General features: G+C 43.6%; 1 protein-coding gene across 1 annotated transcript; it reads left to right on the top strand.

The window, feature by feature from the left end:
- The first annotated feature begins 16,633 nt into the window (after window positions 1-16,633).
- abi3b (ABI family, member 3b) lies at window positions 16,634-19,189 on the top strand. Its single transcript, XM_014159198.3, has 5 exons — window positions 16,634-16,864; window positions 17,245-17,412; window positions 17,618-17,797; window positions 18,079-18,224; window positions 18,377-19,189. The coding sequence occupies exons 1-5, from the start codon at window positions 16,724-16,726 to the stop codon at window positions 18,969-18,971; spliced, it is 1,230 nt and encodes a 409-aa protein (XP_014014673.1). The 5' UTR covers window positions 16,634-16,723; the 3' UTR covers window positions 18,972-19,189.
- The last annotated feature ends 222 nt before the right edge of the window (window positions 19,190-19,411 follow it).

Raw genomic sequence — 19,411 nt, forward strand, 5'->3', positions numbered from 1 at the left:
TTCTTGTTAATCTAACTGCACTGTCCAATTTACAGTAGCTATAACAGTGAAAAAAAAACATTCTATTGTTTGAGGAGAGTGCACAACAACAAAAACATTTATCACAGCAACTGGTTTGCTACATTCACCTCTGAAGGTAAATAATGTACTTACATTCAGTAATCTTTGTCATCCTGTGGATCCCAGAGATAAAATGTAGCATAGTTTTGTTTGATAAAATCCATTTTATATTCAAATGTAGGAACTGGGTTCAACAGTTTGAACCGCTGCGGTGAAAGGTGACAGAGGTAGAGCGATGTTTGTCAGACCATGAGACATCCCAAAAATCGGTCTTCTCACAAACAGTTTGGCCTACACACTAATATGAGCCCTCAATGGAAAGATGAGACTCTCATGAGCACAATGGTGCTCTCCGTTTTGGTCTTCAACAAGCGTCTTGGGACACGTCTGAAGTTGGTACAGCCAATCTGCCAACATCTGTCTGTATAGTAGCGTCCGAACAGTGGCCTATACAATAATATGACCCCTCTGTGCAAAGGAGAGACTACAAATATGTACAACTCGGTTTTGCTCTAAGATGCCCACAGGCCTCACAAGACTCGTCTGAAGGTCCCCTGACACCAGTTGAAAAAATGTATGGAAGTATATATGAAGACTGTTTAGTGACAATAATAAGGGGTTAAAAACATGTAAAAAAATGTTTCCTGATCTTTCTAATATCTCTCAGATAAAGGACAGACACTCCAGAACAAACTTCATTCAGATTTCTTTGGGGGGAACTATCTATTGTTCCAAGGCCAAATAAAACAAACTTCAAGATGTCTTAAATCAGAATCATAAAGCTAAATGGTCCTTGGTATGACCTTCATAAAACAATTCCATATAGCTCAGTAGAACCCCCCCCCCCCCCCCCTTCCCCCGGCTTAGACGGGGCTTAAGCTCTATTTGCACGGGACTAATATTACTAGAGAACGTTGGTTATGTATTTATTACCCAAGAATGTCTGTTATTCTAGAGGACAATTCAGACGGGATTCGTTTTTTCAAAACTGGCCCCTATAATTCTCCTTCCTACCGACCTACCTACCTACCTACCTACAAAACTGTCAATTTTATGACGGAAGCCTGGAGGTTATGACGGAAGCCTGGAGGTTTTTTTTCTAGGCGTGAAGACAGGTATTTCAACAGATCAGGGCGATAACTGGCTACACTGATAACTCGACTTTGGTTCCCAAGTTTGTAAACCATCTTAGGAATAGTGTCGCCATAATGTTTGAATTGAGGAAGCGTGATCATAATCATTATGATATTTTACCGATCCGCAGTTTAAGACGTCCTAAATGCCCCCCAACCTTCAGATGTGAGCTAAACAGCTCACTTGCACTTGATATGCATTTTCAGACTATGAATGAGAAAGTGAACTTGGCATTTCCAAATGTTTAGCTCAGTTGTGTACTGCTTTGTGATCTATTAACAGCAAGGGTTACATTAAATAGGTGCAATATTTGTTTTATGATGCATTTGGCGATGTTCAATTCATTTGCACAAAATTTATAAACAAAAGCATACGCTGAGAAAGTTGATACATGTAGGCCCTTCATACTTTACATTTGGAAAGTATTGAGACCACTTTAATCTTTCCACATTTTGTTACGTTACATCCTTGAGATGTTTCTACAACTTGAATGGAGTCCACCTGTGATAAATTAAATTGATTGGACATGATTTGGAAAGGGACACACCAGTCTATATAAGGTCCCACAGTCGACAGTGCATGTCAGAACAAAAACCAAGCCATGAGGTCGAATGAATTGTCCATAGAGCTCGGAGACAGGATTTTGTCGAGGCACAGATCTGGGGAAGGGTAACAAACAATTTCTGCAGAATTGACGTTCCCCAAGAACACAGTGGCCTCCATAATTTTTTAAATGGAAGGAGTTTGGAACCACCTAGACTCTTCTTAGAGCTGGCCGCCCGGCCAAACTGAGCAATCGGGGGAGAAGGGCCTTGGTCAGGGAGGTGACCAAGAACCCGATGGTCACTCTGACAGAGCTCCAAAGTTTCTCTGTGGAGATGGGAGAACCATCCAGAAGGAAAACCATCTCTGCAGCACTCCACCAATCAGGCCTTTATGGTAGAGTGGGCAGACGGAAGCCACTCCTCAGTAAAAGGTAAATGACAACCTGCTTGGAGTTTGCCAAAAGGCACCTAAAGGACTTTCAGACCATGAGAAACATGATTATCTGGTCTGATGAAAACAAGATTGAACTCTTTGGTCTAAATGCCAAGCATCACGTCTGGAGGAAACCTGGCACCATCCCTACCTTCCAACAGGACAATGACCCTAAGCACACAGCCAAGACAAGACAGGAGTGGCTTCGGGACAAGTCTCTGACTGTCCTTGAGTGGCCCAGCCAGAGCCCGGACTTGAACCCGATTGAACATCTTTGGAGAGACGTGAAAATAACTGTGCAGCAACGCTCCCCATCCAACCTGACAGAGCTTGAAAGTATCTGCAGAGAAGAATAGGAGAAACTCCCCAAATACAGGTGTGCCAAGCTTGTAGTGTCATACCCAAGAAGACTCGAGGCTGTAATCGCTGCCAAGGTGCTTCAACAAAGTACTGAGCAAAGAGTCTGAATACTTACTGTATGTAAATGTAATATTTCAGTTTAAATTATTTATACATTTGCAAAAAATTCTAAAAACCTGTTTTTGCTTTGTCATTATGGGGTATTGTGTGTAGATTGAGGGGGGAAAAACAATTTCATCCATTTTAGAATAATGGTGTAACATAACAAAATGTGGAAAGGTCAAGGGGTCTGAATACTTTCCGAATGCACTGTATGTTTCAAGTGAGAATTAGGCAGGTCTGATACCAAAGAAGAAGGCTAAAGTAGGCAAGAATTTAATATGTTTTATTTTCATTTTGCAAAAATAGTGTGTCGTTCACATGGCAACAAAGTTATTCACTACTGAAAACACAACCAAGATTTGACTTTAAACTACCACCAAGCTACAGCAAAATGTAATTCAATTACTAGTTGAACTACATGAAGTTCACTTCTCCTAAACACTTAGAAAGAATACTATATTTCCCTTGACGTAGCGGTGCTGAATGTATAAAAAATGGCTCAACATACCCCACTCTCCCCCATCTCTTTTTCGTTTTATCTATCCCTTTCCACCCCCCTGTTTTCTTCTCTCCCTCCCACCCTTCTTTCTGTCTCTCTCTTTCTTTCTTCAACGCTTCCTGGTTGGTCAGCAATAGTAATGATTGGAATGGCAAGCACTCGCACCTTTGCCCAGAGCCAAATCCTGCACCGCTGCTGTTGCAGATAGCTCAATAATCCACTGCACAGTGAGCTCGGCACTCCACACACTTCTCGCTCTCTTTTTCTCTATCTCTTCTGCTTCCTCTTTCTCTCTACAGTAAGCTGGGGATGGGAAAAGAGTGAAAAGAGAGGGGCAGAGGAGGGGGAAAGAGGGAGGGAAGAAAGCAGTGGAGGCTCTTGGGAGGAGGAAGGGGTCTACAGTAGCCTCAACAGCACTGTGTAGAGCAGCACCATGGTGTAGCCGGAGGACAGCTAGTTTGCGTCCTCCTCTGGGTACATTGACTTCAATACAAAACCTAGGAGGCTCATGGTTCTCACCCTCTTCCATAGACTTAAACAGTAATTATGACAACTTCCGGAGGACGTCCTCTAACCTAGCAGAGCTCTTGTAGCATGAACTGACATGTTATCCACCCAAACAAAGAATCAGAGAATGAATCCAGTACTGAAAGCATAAGCTACAGCTAGCTAGCACTGCAGTGCATAAATTGTGGTGAGTAGTTGACTCAAAGAGAGAGAAAGACAATAGTTTAACAGTTTTTAACAAATTCATTTCTTAAAAAATGAAGGAGAAGCAAGAGAGAGAGCTATATTTTATATTTCACTTACTTAGCTAGCAAATGCACCTAGCTAGTTTAGCCTACTCAAACAGAGAGGGGTGGTATATTACCTAGCTGGCTATGGCTATCCAACACGGGAACTCTTCCAAGTCAAGGTAAGCTTTTGGTTTGATTAATTCATTACCAACAAGGCCCGTCGGTGTAACTGCTAAACTGCTTCCTAACTGTACACTGCACTGCATGATTGTAGTGGTTTTACTAACGCGTTAGTTCTAGTAGCTATATTGACTTGACATTAGCTAATACGGTGACAAACATGTAGGCTTTGTGTAGTGGTTATGATATGATCATTTGGCTTGGAAAGGTTTTTTCGCCTGGTCACAGACAGCTGATGTTGTGCACTGAACTCCACAAGTGAAGGGAAAAGGTGAGAGGAGGAGAGAGCATAGATGCAAGACGGAATTATCCAACGATCAAAGTGCTCATGCTGTTTGTATGTGGCTACTAGGAAAGTAGGGGTGTGGAGACATGGCCATACTCGTATTCATAATCATATCCGTAAATTGACAGTCGATAGTCGGATCAGATGATGCTCATGATCAGAAAAAACTGAAACGTTTTAACAGGCTTAAATAGATGTTGGCAAAATACCTCCCTGCATGTTCTCACTGCAAAAAAAGCTGCAGATTAGGAGAAGCGCCAAGGGGTGGGTGTGTATGTGAGCTCCTCTGTGTCTGTGTGTCCTCAACTTTCCCTACCCTTGCTCCACCTGTCAATTTCTCCTCTACTTTGAGCCAGGATAGATTGACATGTATATTATGAATATTAACTCTCTGTGTACATTTAAGGGCCAGCCGTGCTGCCCTGTTCTGAGACAATTGTAATATTCCTAAATCCCTCTTTGTGACACCTGACCACACGACTTGACAGTAGTCCAAGTGCGACAAAACTAAGGACCTGCCTGTAGGATCTGCCTTGTTCATAGCGTTCTTAAGAAGGTAGAGCAGCACTTTATTATGGACAGACCTCATCCCATCTTAGCTACTGTTGCATCAATTTGTTTTGACCATGATAGTTTACAATCCAGGTTTAATCCAAACAGTTAGGTTCTGTTTGAGGGATTGGTATACATATATGTAGCTTACCGCTCTCACTGCTTGTATGCAATTGTATGTATTGATGCTTTGCTTGGACAGTGAGCTACCCTGAAGGAGCAGAGCCTATATCACAAGACTTGAATTATTCATTTGTTAATAAATGGTTAAACATTTCTATGTGGTGTTTCCTTTCTGAAGTATTGTAAGATGAGAAGTGTCTGCAACTAGTCAGCCTCAACCACCTTTAGATTTTTCTTGAAGGTAGGGTTACTTTGAAAAATGTATTGTTATAGCATGAACATTTGCAAACCCCCTGCACCTGGGAAACATAACCCCCTACAGGACTTTCACTGCACCAAATACCCTAGGTACAGACTCCTAATTATCCTTACACCTCTGAAGACTCTAACCACTTCTATGCCAGTTGGAAGAACTTAAGTGTTTTATCTCTGAACCCTCAAAAATTGGTTTCTCCACCTGTTGGATAAGGGGAACCATGGGGTGTTAACAACACTCGGTGGAGACGAGAGATCCTGACTGCCAATGTGTCCAGCCAGAGACATGCCATTAAGTTATCCTGACATTCACACCTCACAATTGTTACATCCTGCCCCCCCTCACCTCTCCCTTTCTCACAGCCCCAATCAATGAGAGAAGAAATAGACAAGATGGTGGTGTACACATTGTTGGATTACTTCATGGAGCAAAAAATATATATTTTAATAACAAAGCATACATTCAAACTGATCCCTGCAACTGGACAAGGACATTTTATGAGACTCCTGTTTATCTGTACTACACCTAACAGTACCTAACCACCTTCAAAATCTGCCATGCTTCACTCTCCGTCTGTGTCTCTGTGTCTGTAATCTCAGTCGACTGACCAGTAGACCCAGTACGCGGGTGTTGTGCGGTCTGTTCTTCCTGAGACATGACGAAGAACAAACATTAAATTACATTTATGCATGATATTCGCACACCTATTTCATGTAACATATTTCAGAATGCTAAGAACCATCATACAACAACAACCAACCCTGATTTCTTGGTTGGACTTTTTCCCCCCAAAACAAATTTGGCCTCACTTTTCGTGCGGCTTATATTTGTCCTGCTTGCCGGCATTAATGTGTAGATACCTTACAGCCCACTATTAAAACAGAAAAGACCATCATTACATTACCAAATTAACAGGACTCAAATATTAAACATTACCTACCACCAATGTGCATGTTGTAAAAGTAAACATTGAACTTATGGATAGCTCATTCTGTCTTGCTCGACAAACGGCCCTTTCCGGTGCAGTCGCTGGAGGAGTGCTGTGCTGTATCTGCTGCTATTGTTGTTGGAATAGTTGAGCTACTTGTGTCATCAGCCTGGCCACGAGTTGTTGGAAATCCATGCCCTCGTTTGGTGATGCATCGTTCCCTCGCACTAAAATAATCATGGCAGGCCCGCGGGTCCCAACAAACCTATCGTATCAATAAAAAAAATAAACAGTCAATATTGCCGCTTGTCTCCTTTGTTGTATTTTACCAGGTTTGGTTAGCTAACTTTAGCTAGCTAACATTAGGTAGCTAGCTACCAAACTATCTATTCTTCCACCAACGTTGGGTAGCTAACGTTAGCCAACTAACCTTTGGTAGCTAGCTAGTTAGCTAACTTTGCTTGCCAGCAAAGTGTCACGTCCTGACCAGCAGAGGGAGTAATTGTATTATATTTGGTCAGGACGTTGCAGAGGGGTATTTGTTTCATATGGTTCGGGTTGTGTGTGTGTTATTTAAGGGGTGTTTGGTTTATGTAGTCTGGGGTTTGAGTAATTGTTCTAGTGTTGGTTTTCTATGGTTTTCTACTCTGTCTATTTCCGTGTGGTTTGTGTGGCTCCCGATCAGGAACAGCTGTACATCGTTGTTCCTGATTGGGAGTCATATATTAGATGCTTGTTTTCACCTGGGGATTTGTGGGTAGTTGTCTTTAGCACTGCTGTTGTAAGTATAGCCTGTTAAACTGTCTTCTGTCGTTCTTTTGTTTATTGGTTTTCTCGTGTTCACATTTATTTAATAAATTAATATGATGAGCACGCAACCCGCTGCGCCTTGGTCCTCTCTACACAACGACACCCGTGACAGAACTACCCACCAAACACGGACCAAGCAGCGGAGGAGGGAGCAACGGATGGACTATCGTGAGACATGGGCATCCGCTACAAGACCATGGTGCTTGCCTACGGAGCTGTGAAGGGAACGGCACCTCCGTACCTTCAGGCTCTGATCAGGCCCTACACCCAAACAAGGGCACTGCGTTCATCCACCTCTGGCCTGCTCGCCTCCCTACCTCTGAGGAAGCACAGTTCCCGCTCAGCCCAGTCAAAACTGTTCGCTGCTCTGGCACCCCAATGGTGGAACAAGCTCCCTCACGACGCCAGGACAGCGGAGTCAATCACCACCTTCCGGAGACACCTGAAACCCCACCTCTTTAAGGAATACCTAGGATAGGATAAAGTAATCCTTCTAACCCCCCCCCCCCTAAAAGATTTAGATGCACTATTGTAAAGTGGTTGTTCCACTGGATATCATAAGGTGAATCCACCAATTTGTAAGTCGCTCTGGATAAGAGCGTCTGCTAAATGACTTAAATGTAAATGTAAATGGGCAGAACTGAGGATAAGCATTTCCAGGGCTATGGAGGAGTTAAGGGAGCCCGAGAGGCAGCCCCAATAATTTTTTTGGGGGGGCACACGGGTAGTTTGGCTGGGCGAGGATTGAGCCCCAGGCCAAATCCCCGTACCTTTTTTGGGCAACATATGACTGGACAGGTCCCGTGCTTTGGGGTGATGGGTGCTGTGGCGAGGCCCCGCATGTGCCAGGGGAAAGTGGGCATCCAGCCAGTAGGGGTGATGCCAGTCCTGCGCCTGAGACCGCCAGTGCGCCTCTACGGTCCAGTGTTTCCCGCTCCCCGCATTAGCCCTGAGGTGCGTGTCTCCAGGCTGACACGTCCAGTACCAGCACCACGCATCAAGCTTCCAGTGAGTCAGCCAGTCCAACTCAGCCTGTTCCCACTCCCCGCACTAGCCCGGAGGTGCGTGTCCCCAAACTGGCACTTCCAGTACCAGCACCACGCATCAGGCTTCCAGTGCGTCAGCCCACTCCAACTCGGCCGGTTCCTGCTCCCCGCATTAGCCCTGAGGTGCGTGTCCCCAGGCTGGTACCTCCACTACCAGCCCCACGCATCAGGCTTCCAGTGTGTCAGACCAGGCCCAAGATTCCGATGACAGTGCCTCGTCCAGAGTGTCCGGCGACAGTGCCTCGTCCAGAGTGTCCGGCGACAGTGCCTCGTCCAGAGTGTCCGGCGACAGTGCCTCGTCCAGAGTGTCCGGCGACAGTGCCTCGTCCAGAGTGTCCGGCGACAGTGCCTCGTCCAGAGTGTCCGGCGACAGTGCCTCGTCCAGAGTGTCCGGCACCAGGTGAGTCTGAACGCGACCCGGAACAGGGTGAGTCTGTCTACAGCTTTGAACCGAGTGAGTCTGCCTACAACCCAGAACCGAGTGAGTCTGCCTACGGCCCGGAGCTAAGAGACTCTGCCTACAGTCTGGAGGACAGTAGGCCAGAACCTAAGCCACCTCCAGTATAGGTGGGTGGCGGAGGGGGGGGTGTAGCACAGGTGCCGTCGTTGACGGCAGCCACCCTCCCTTCCCTCCCTTTAGTTAGGGGTTTATTTTGTTTTTTTGTTTTAAGGTGCATCCGGGGTCTGCACCTTTAGGGGGGGTACTGTCACGTCCTGACCAGCAGAGGGAGTAATTGTATTATATTTGGTCAGGACGTGGCAGAGGGGTATTTGTTTCATATGGTTCGGGTTGTGTGTGTGTTATTTAAGGGGTGTTTGGTTTATGTAGTCTGGGGTTTGAGTAATTGTTCTAGTGTTGGTTTTCTATGGTTTTCTAGTCTGTCTATTTCTGTGTGGTTTGTGTGGCTCCCGATCAGGAACAGCTGTACATCGTTGTTCCTGATTGGGAGTCATATATTAGATGCTTGTTTTCACCTGGGGATTTGTGGGTAGTTGTCTTTAGCACTGCTGTTGTAAGTATAGCCTGTTAAACTGTCTTCTGTCGTTCTTTTGTTTATTGGTTTTCTCGTGTTCACATTTATTTAATAAATTAATATGATGAGCACGCAACCCGCTGCGCCTTGGTCCTCTCTACACAACGACACCCGTGACACAAAGGTTGTGCGTGATGACGTAGTGCACATAAAAATACCTTTTGCGGTTAAATTCCCATGTACCAAAAAAAATACAAGTTAAATGGGTTTCCGTTGCATTTTCAACTCTACTGATGGTTTTCACACAAAACAATGTGCATTATATAGCGAGTGTGCCTCTCTTGTACTGGCACGTGCGCTTTAGCCAACAGCGCTATCTGCACGTATAGCGTACATGATGAGAGTACCATAACCAAAGATAGGGAAAATTGCAGGAAAGAGGCGTATTGTGTAATCGTATTATCATAAAACATTTTTCACTGAAAACGATTTTTTTGCAATTAATTTGTTCAGCGCATTTTTAAATGATTTCCTTGCAATTATTTTGTTTTTCTATCAATACTTTTGGGTTTAATAACCATGTCGCCATTTGAACGTGATCCATTAGCCTGCCGCTGCCCAAAAATGATTCTGTCCACTGTTCTGCAAATGTCCCATGAAATCATTGGGCTTTTTAGATGTGGTCACCCTAATTCCGCTGGTGGAAACATTGCTACTGCAACATGTTAACACCATCTTTTCACATGTGAGGAGAATAACAATGATTCCACATGTGAAAGTGACTGCATATCCGTGTGAAAGGAAACTGCATATCCGATTTATACACGTGAAACTGCAATTCACATGAGGCGCAAACATGTTATTCTCCTTACATGTGAAAAGGCAATAAATGTGAAAATATTGTTTCACTTGTCAAATTTAAAGGTGCTACACACAGGATATATTTTTGCATTGTAATTTCAGAAATATATCTGCTGTAATAGTGGAATGATTTTGTTTCACAGGGAGATTTGTTTTTAACGCAGCCTAGTGCTAGGTGAATTGCAACAGCGTTAGGTTGCGTTCAAAACAAATCTCCCCCTCCCCTGCACACCCTTTCCCGTAACATGGGGAGACTCGTGCTTGAGCCTTTCGGTTTTGGTACACCAGCTTTTTGTTAGTGAAAAGATATTTCACAGCGATTTTAGATGTTACAATGGCTCCCTACACTTTTCAGTGCTTTTTTTGTCACATTAACTGAAATTGAGCGAGCAGTGTAGAATTTTAGTAACCAAATAAAATAACATTTTATTAGTCACATGCGCCGAATACAACAGGTGTAGACCTTACAGTGAAATGCTTACTTACAAGCCCCTAACCAACAACGCAGTTTAAAAAATATGAATAAGAATAAGAAATAAAAGGAACAAGTAATTAAAGAGCAGCAGTAAAATAACAATAGCGACACTATATACAGGGGGTACCGGTACAGAGTCACCAGTTAGTCAAAGCAATTGAGGTAATATGTACATGTAGGTAGAGTTATTAAAGTGACTATGCATAGATAATAACAGAGAGTCGCAGCGGCAATGCAAATACTCTGAGTAGCCATTTCATTAGATGTTCAGGAGTCTTTTGGCTTCGGGGTAGAAGCTGTTTAGAAGCTTCTTGCACCGCTGGGATAATGGTGTTGATGTGAGCCATGACCAACCTTTCAAAGCACTTCATGGCTACAGACGGGAGTGCTATGGGTTGGTAGTCATTTAGGCAGGTTACCTTAGTGTTCTTGGGCACAGGGACTATGGTGGTCTGCTTAAAACATGTTGGTATTACAGACTCGGAAAGGGAGAGTTTGAAAATGTCAGTGAAGACACTTGCCAGTTGGTCAGCGCATGCTCGCAGTACACGTCCTGGTAATGCATCTGACCCTGTGGCCTTGTGAATGTTAACCTATTTAAAAGTCTTACTCACATCGGCTGCGGAGAGCGTGATCGCACAGTCGTCCAGAACAGCTGGTGCTCTCATAATTGTTTCAGTGTTATTTGCCTCGAGCGAGCATAGAAGTAGTTTAGCTTGACTGGTAGGCTCGTGTCACTGGGCAGCTCTCGGCTGTGCTACTTCCCTTTGTAGTCTGTAATGGTTTGCAAGCCCTGCCACGTTCGACGAGCGACGGAGCCGGTGTAGTACAATTCGATCTTAGTCCTGTAATGATGCTTTGCCTGTTTGATTGTTCGTCGGAGGGCATAGCGAGATTTCTTATAAGATTCCGGGTTAGAGTCCCGCTCCTTGAAAGTGGCATGGCTTGCAAACCTTCAGCTCAGTGCGGATGTTGCCTGTAATCCATGGCTTCTGGTTGGGGTATGTACGTACGGTCACTGTGGGGACGACGTCATCGATGCACTTATTGATGAAGCCAATGACTGATGTGGTGTACTCCTCAATGCCATCGGAGGAATCCTGGAACATATTCCAGTCTTTTCTAGCAAAACAGTCCTGTAGCTTAGCTTCTGCTACATCTGACCACTTTTTTATTGACCGAGTCACTGGTGCTTCCTGCTTTCATTTTTGCTTGTAAGCGGGAATCAGGAGGATAGAATTATGGTCAGATTTGCCAAATGGAGGGCAAGGGAGAGCTTTGTACGCATCTCTGTGTGTGGAGTAAAGGTGGTCTAGAGTTTTTTTCCCCTCTGGTTGCACATTTAACATGCTGATAGAAATTTGGTAAAACAGATTTAAGTTTCCCTGCATTAAGTCCCCGGCCACTAGGAGCGCCGCCTCTGGATGAGCGTTTTCCTGTCTGCTTACGGTGGAATATAGCTCATTGAGTGCGGTCTAGTGCCAGCATCGGTCTGTGGTGGTATGTAGACAGCTACGAAAAATACAGGTGAAATCTCTAGGTAGATAGTGTGGTCTACAGCTTATCATGAAATACTCTACCTCAGGCGAGCAAAACCTTGAGACTTGCTTAGATATCATGCACCAGCTATTGTTTACAAATATACATAGTCCGGCACCACTTGTCTTACCAGACGCTGCTGTTCTATCCTGCCGATACAGCGTATAACTAGCCAGCTGTATGTTGATAATGTTGTCGTTCAGCCACGACTCCGTGAAGCATAAGATATTACAGTATTTAATGTCCCGTTGGTAGTTTACTCTTCCTCGTAGGTCGTCGATTTTATTTTCCAATGACTGCATGTTAGCTAGTAGAACAGAAGGCAGTGGGGGTTTAATCAATTGCCTACGAATTCTCAGAAGGCAGCCCGACCTCCGCCCTCTTTTTCTCTGTCTTCTCTTCACGCAAATGACAGGGATTTGGGCCTGTTCCCGGGAAAGCAGTATGTACTTCACATCGGGCTCGTCGGACTCGTTAAAGGAAAAAAAGCTTCTGCCAGTTTGTGGTGAGTAATCGCTGTTCTGATGTCCAAAAGTTATTTCCGGTCATAATGACAGAGCGATATTCACATGACAATACAGCCACGAAGTCAGAACAACTTTTACAACAGATGCAGTTCCATCAGGAGAAATCAATAGGCAATATCACAGCCAATCACAACACTGGTGGGTAAGTAATACTGTGAAACTATCATTCCACTATTACTGCTGATATATTATGGACATTTTCTGAAATTCCAATTCCAAAATTATTTTTTTAAATCCTATGTGTAGCACCTTTAAACTCAACATGGGAAGACAGCTATTTCGTTTTTTGTAAGGGTACACACCCCAAGCTGATCAACAACAGTTATTTTTTACTAAACTGAGTGGAGAAAAAGAAGCCTTGAGGTCTTGAGATACCAGTACTGTAAATTTGAAGCTGATAATCCCAGCCAGTTCACCCCTGATACAAGCCAGTATTGGGCGTCCATCCATGTCTGAGGACGTCGGGAGATGACGTGGAAACCAGCCACTAGGGGCAACAGTGAGTGCTGTTACCTTTAAGGAGGTTTCAACATCGGGGGTAGGGGATGGGGGAGTTAATACCTAAACATAACCTTAAACACTTTGAAATGTTATATTAGCAATCATTTTGAAATTTGACATTTGAAAAACATGGATGAACGTCTAATTCTGGATAATCCATCAGAATTGGATCTAAGGTCAATGTTACTGGGGACAAAAAAAAGTGTCCTGGGCCAATAGTGTCAGACAGCAAGCTGGCTGTAATGATAGTGTCTGTCTACTACCGTCCATGCAAGGCAACCCCAGTCAATCCTCCCTCCAGACTCAGTGCTATAATTGAATTGGGAAGTTGTAATGGAACTCTGTGAAGCGTGGCGAAACCGTGATAGCCCTGGGCATCCAATCACTACAAATAAAAGAGGCGTAGGGTTAATGGATATGGATTGTGTGTGTGTGTGTGTGTGTGTGTGTGTGTGTGTGTGTGTGTGTGTGTGTGTGTGTGTGTGTGTGTGTGTGTGTGTGTGTGTGTGTGTGTGTGTGTGTGTGTGTGTGTGTGTGGAGGGGGGGAGGTTGTCCGAGAACCCAGTGTACACGGTTCACTCATCGACTCTTGTGGATTATGTCTCGTTTTTCTGCCCATGTCATGAGGCTATAGCAGGGATTGGAGTAAACAGAGATGTTGTGACTGTGTTTATGTCATGGTCCCCTACACTTTTTGTCATCAATTTGCTATCTTCATTGTTCCGGTGGATTATGATCACACAATACCATGGTGCACACAACGTTGAAATTCTTCTCTGACAGTGTCATCTTAGAAAACATCCAAATATCATCGGTGTCTTTTGGTATGGTTATAGTATAGTAGTAACGTAGATGATAGAAAATAGAAGTGCAACTCACTTTTATAAGGATACTGTGATCAATTCCTTAACAGAAGTTTCAGGCTCCCTGGCCCTCATCATAAAATAATTATCAAATGTATTGAGGAAGTTTAATGTCTTGGGAATACTCAAATAAATGTCCACGGATGGCTGAATTTAGATGGAATGTAGATGGTGTATATGTTCTATAATGACTATACCCAATGAGTAATATCATATCCTAGCCTCTTGGCTGTAGAAGAATCACAGCCACAGCCGTGTCCCATGCATATGGCGTTACTCAACATAGCAATGTCTGGGTACTATTTAACTTCACTTTGGCCTCGATATTAGCCTAACAATTTTTGGCAAATCAAATGTGAAACTGCACCTTATTCACAAGCCAAGAAATGATCTTACCATAACACGTGGAACCTTTCGTAACACACAGAACTACTGTATGCAAGCTTAAAAGCAATCTTTCGTAACATAGCAGCTAGAAAGTGCTTCATCGTAGCAAAGTAATCAGTGTTCAGCATAATCATAAAACAGGGCATTAATGGTTCCAAAAGGCCCGTTCTGCACTCATCAAGCTCAGAGAGCTACTGATGTAATGACTGGAGGTCAATGGGAACACAGTGAGAGGAGCATTGAAGAGAGCAACCTTGAGGTCTCACTGCATTCTCTATGGTACATCAGTGTGGTCTCTCTATAGACTGTCCCCAGCATAACAACAAGGGGTTGGTATTATAATGAGTGTTTAAGCATTCATATTTCATCACAATTCGTCATTTAAAATATGAATAATTGCTTAATTTATTCTAAATGTAGTCAGTGTTATTGTATTGTAACAAGCTCTCTGTGGGTATCCATTGCAAGGCTTATTAAACGAAGCAGAAGAACAAACACTTGCTATGAAATAACAGACATTAGTCAATGTCAGACTGTGGGGAACACTTAGTGCTGCACAAAACACTCCATTAGGAAGAAACGGGAGTATTCTTATTCAAATGAATGCATCCTCAGGGAGATACTGCACAGTATGCAGCAGTTTTACTGCTTAATGTTGAACCAGGAAAGGACCCTGACACTTTTCTTTGAGGCATCCCTGCCTCTCAATAGTCTGTCAGAGTGGAACTACAGAATATGAAACGTATAATATTTGTATGCAAATCAATTGTAATTCTCTTTGAACAATGATCGGAGACTTCATTATGATTGTTCACAATTTTTCTCAGCTACAACACCATTCAATGAGCTAAACAATCTGTAGTTCATTTCATCGCCAACCGATGTACACTGAGTATACCAAACTTCCTAATATTGAGTTTCACTCGCCCCCTCCTTTCGCCCTCAGAACAGCCTCAATTCGTCAGGACATGGACTCTACAAGGTGTCGAAAGCATTCCACAGGGATGCTGGCCTATGTTGACTCCAATGCTTCCAACTGTTTTGTCAAGTTGGCTGGATGTCCTTTGGATGACGGGAAACTGTTGAACGTGGAAAAACCCAGCAGTGTTGCAGTACTTGACACAAACCAGTGTGCCTGGCACCTACTACCATACCCTGTTCAAAGGCACTTAAATATGTTGTCTTGCCCATTCACCCTCTGACTGGCACAAATACACAATCCATGTCTCAATTGTCTCAAGGCTTAAATCCTTCTTTAACCTGTCTCCTCCCATTCATCTATACTGATTGAAATGGATTTAACAAGTGACATCTATAAGGGATCCTAGCTTTCACCTGGATTCACCTGATCAGTCTATGGCATGGAAATAGTTACATTTTTGTATACTCAGTGTATATGAGTAGGGCTGTGGCGGTCACAAAATTTCATCAGCCGGTGATTGTCAAGCAAATAACTGCCGGTCTCATGGTATTTGACCGTTAATTAACATAAACACATTTAGCATCTCCTCGCTTCCAAACATAGCCTACAAGCCACTGATGCAGATCTTTGGAACATATTTTTTGCGAAGGCTGTACACATTTCATCAGTCTCTCATTCACAATTTAACAAAGAGGTAGCCACATAGCCCAGACAGATAGGCAGGTAGGTAGGTAGCTAATGAGAAGGGACCTATTTGAACTGCTGAGGCCATTGAAGAAAATGCATTATAAGACTGACCTCTAGTGGAGGTTCAGTAGAGAAGGCTTTATCCTGTTAATGTATTTATGGACCTTGCACTTCTCCTTTCATTGGGGTCTTTGAAATAAAGACTATGTTAGAAAAATAACCAAAAAGGCGAGCCTAAGCAATGTTGTTATTTAAATAAATGAAATCGATATTTGGGGGCTGACATTAAAAACGTAGACCTATAAATGAGATAATTTCAATGTATAAAATCGTGATTATTCAAGTAGCCTAGCTTTAGGCTACCTTATTAGATGATTATCAACCGTGCTAAATCGTACGGCTGGTTTTTAAGTTCTGCCAGTAATATTAACACCGTAGCCTAGTTGGAGTCAAAACTCATACCTTGCGGTTGTTCCGCATTCAGCAGCAACTCCTTGCAGCAGCATGCCTCGCCTGTCACTTCACCTGGAGTGTATTCATAGTCGGATTCCGTTGCAAAACGTGTGGTCTATTGCAAAACGTTTTAAAACAGAAACCGTTTAGAGTTTACTCTAGGAACCAAAGTGAACCAAACAGAGAAAACTGAACGAACCGGGGAGGAACCTACCTGTACTTGTCTAATAGAAACTATCGTTTTCGTTGCGAAACGTTTTCCGTTTGGATTAAACGGTTTCCGTTAGAAAAAGTTTTGCAAAACTTCCAACTTTTTAAAACGGAATCGGAGTAATGAATGCACCCTTTTAGTCCAGCTCGCTGGCGGGACGCTTTCGTTCGTCCTCCTCGACTATTGATATAAGAACACACCCACAGAGTTTGACACACCTTTACTTTGTAGTTAACTTCTGCACATTCTTTCCGGACCGGACAAAGTCTAAAATGACGGAGCAAAATAAATCTTCAGAACTTGCTACGCAAATATTAAAAGAGGCTCCCGCGTCGAGAAAAGCGCTTATTGACAACTATAACAACCTTCACAAAGTGGCCGATTACTGTGAAAACAATTATTTAGGCCTACAGGTGAGTATTTTTTGACAATGATAACAGAATTAACTAACTGAATTATTCTAATAGGCTTAGTCTATTTATTTGTTTATTGAATATATTTTGGGGAAATTGTGAATTACTTTTACTTGCTTGCTGTGATCTTTCTCTTTCTGTCTTTGAAACAAAAACGGTACGATGCCTTCTTTATAACGTAGTTATAAAACATTTTACATTTTAATTTAAAGACTTAGGCCTACCCATTTTGAGGGAACATTGAGGCATATGAAAGGGCAAGTTGTGCACTTTTCTGTTTATCATAGTATTCTGATTGTGTCGAAAAGTATAGGAACACTGTAAGAAGTTTTGATATATCATTCCTTTGCCAAGAAAATAATCCTTGAAACATGATTAAGGATGAGGACACATGGAGGGGTTTGGAGGAGACCAAGGCTTTGACCGCTCAGGCTTTGGCCAGTGTGGCCTACCAGATCAACAGCCTAGCCACTTCTGTCCTGAGACTGCTGGACAACCAGTCCATGCAGCTGAAAGACATGGAGAACTCCCTCAACCTCCTCTCTCTGGTGAGAAACACTGCCACTTTATGCGTCAGTTAGCTCATGAGGCTACAGTACAGTATGGGGCTTTTGCTCAATAGATGAAGTACAGTACAGTACTGCGTCCCACATGGCACCTTATTCCATATCTAGTGCACTACCTCACTATATAGGTAACAGGGTGCCATTTGGGACCTAAACTCAGTGTTGTAATACCTGTGCTATCTCCCAGGCTGTAGCTATCCATCAGGAGAAGGTGTCTCGGAGAGAGATGGGAATTTTCACCACAGTAACGAAGTTGGCTTGCGCCAAATTAATGAGCCCTCCCAACGCTGGCCGGGAGCTCAAGGGTTGCTACATCAGAAGACCCATATCCTTCACCGAACTGGACACACTGGGCCACAGCTTTAACGTGAGGACAGCTGGGAGAATGTTTCCCTTATGGATACATTTATCCCATTAGACTTAGCATTGTTTTATGTTTTTCTGTAATATGATATTTATTGACTGTCCATAGATAGTAAATAGCAGTCAACATTATTGTAATTACAATTACTAGCACTTAGTTACTTGTCAGCACCTACTTACTTTGTAATTCAATCCCGGCAGAGCAATGTTATTGGGCCATCTAGATGATGACTTTAGAGCAGTAATATGGTTGTGGTGTTTTTCTCAATTTATTGTCTTCCCCAGCTCAATGAGTTGCAGCCTCGGAAAAGAACAGGGACCACAGAGAGTGTGCGGAGTACAGGGAGCTGTGGCCCTGTGGAGTGTCCCGTTGCTCCTGCTACCCAGCCTGGGGAACCCTCCTCAGCCAGTGTCAATAAGGATCTCTATAGGTAAGCACAGCGCCCGTTAGGGTGGTGATGGGATAGGACCAGTTAGCATACTGTAGTTAAACTCATCATCTGTTAGTATTACATGGCTTTAACTGTCTCAAAGATAAAGTGATACATTCATTGAATGGAACCTTCTCATTCTACCCTCCCAGGTCCAATCTTGGCATTAATGTGGCCCTACCATCGGTGCCCACCTTGCCAGTCTCCTCAAACCTCACCCAAAACTGCCCACAACCCCCTCCTGGATCCACATTTGACTCCAACATCCCACCTCCTCCTCCTCCACCACCTGGCTCCATGGGCACTGGTCCTCCTCCTCCTACACCCTCCATGACCTCATCGAATAACCTCCCTCCTCCCCCTCCTCCTACACCGAATGCATCCCCTTATGTTCCCTCTCCGCCACCCCCTCCTCCACCTCCTCCCAACTCATCAAATAGCTTCCCCCCTCCTCCTCCTCCTCCACCTGGTTCAATGGGGAATGCTCCACCTCCTCCTCCACCTCCTCCCAGCTCATCAAATAGCTTCCCCCCTCCTCCTCCTCCTCCACCTGGTTCAATGGGTAATGCTCCACCTCCTCCGCCACCTCCACCTCCTCCCAGCTCATCAAATAGCTTCCCTCCTCCTCCTCCACCTGGTTCAATGGGTAATGCTCCTCCTCCTCCTCCACCACCTCCTCCTCTCCCTGGTACCTCCACTAAGGTGCCCCCACCTCCTCCACCACCCCCACCTCCTCCTCTTCCATAACTTATATTGTTACGTGTCTTCCCGATCTACCTTCTGCTATGTAGGGATTACATGATAACATGGCACAGCAATGAATTGAACTGAATATGGCATGTAACATAAATACAGTGTGTGATCATGATTGAGTTTTATGAATATGTATAAAACAAATTTGATTTATTTCAATTTACAAGTCTATTGATGACAGGATTCTGCATTAAAGGAAGTTTTTAAATCTATATTTTGCTTTGTTGTGTTTTGCAGAAACTACCTCTTATGTCCACCAGTGTTATGTTATGGTTCTCCATTCAGTTATACAGTTATTCAGCCATTCAATTATACAGTTATTCCGTTTTACAGTTATTCATTTATACGGTTATTCAGTTATACAGTTATATATTTACTCTGTTATGCATTTGACAACGCCACACCACTACGAAGACCATACAACACAAACAGAT

Source organism: Salmo salar, chromosome 19 (assembly GCF_965601325.2).
Source record: "Salmo salar chromosome 19, fSalSal1, whole genome shotgun sequence".
Lineage (NCBI taxonomy): Eukaryota > Metazoa > Chordata > Actinopteri > Salmoniformes > Salmonidae > Salmo > Salmo salar.

Excerpts from the sequence above, each read along its gene's own strand:
- abi3b (XM_014159198.3), top strand. The coding sequence starts at position 16,724 with ATGACGGAGCAAAATAAATCTTCAGAACTTGCTACGCAAATATTAAAA. Across the intron at positions 17,413-17,617 it reads CCCTCAACCTCCTCTCTCTG|GCTGTAGCTATCCATCAGGA; the intron begins GTGAGAAACACT and ends GCTATCTCCCAG. Across the intron at positions 17,798-18,078 it reads CACTGGGCCACAGCTTTAAC|CTCAATGAGTTGCAGCCTCG; the intron begins GTGAGGACAGCT and ends TGTCTTCCCCAG.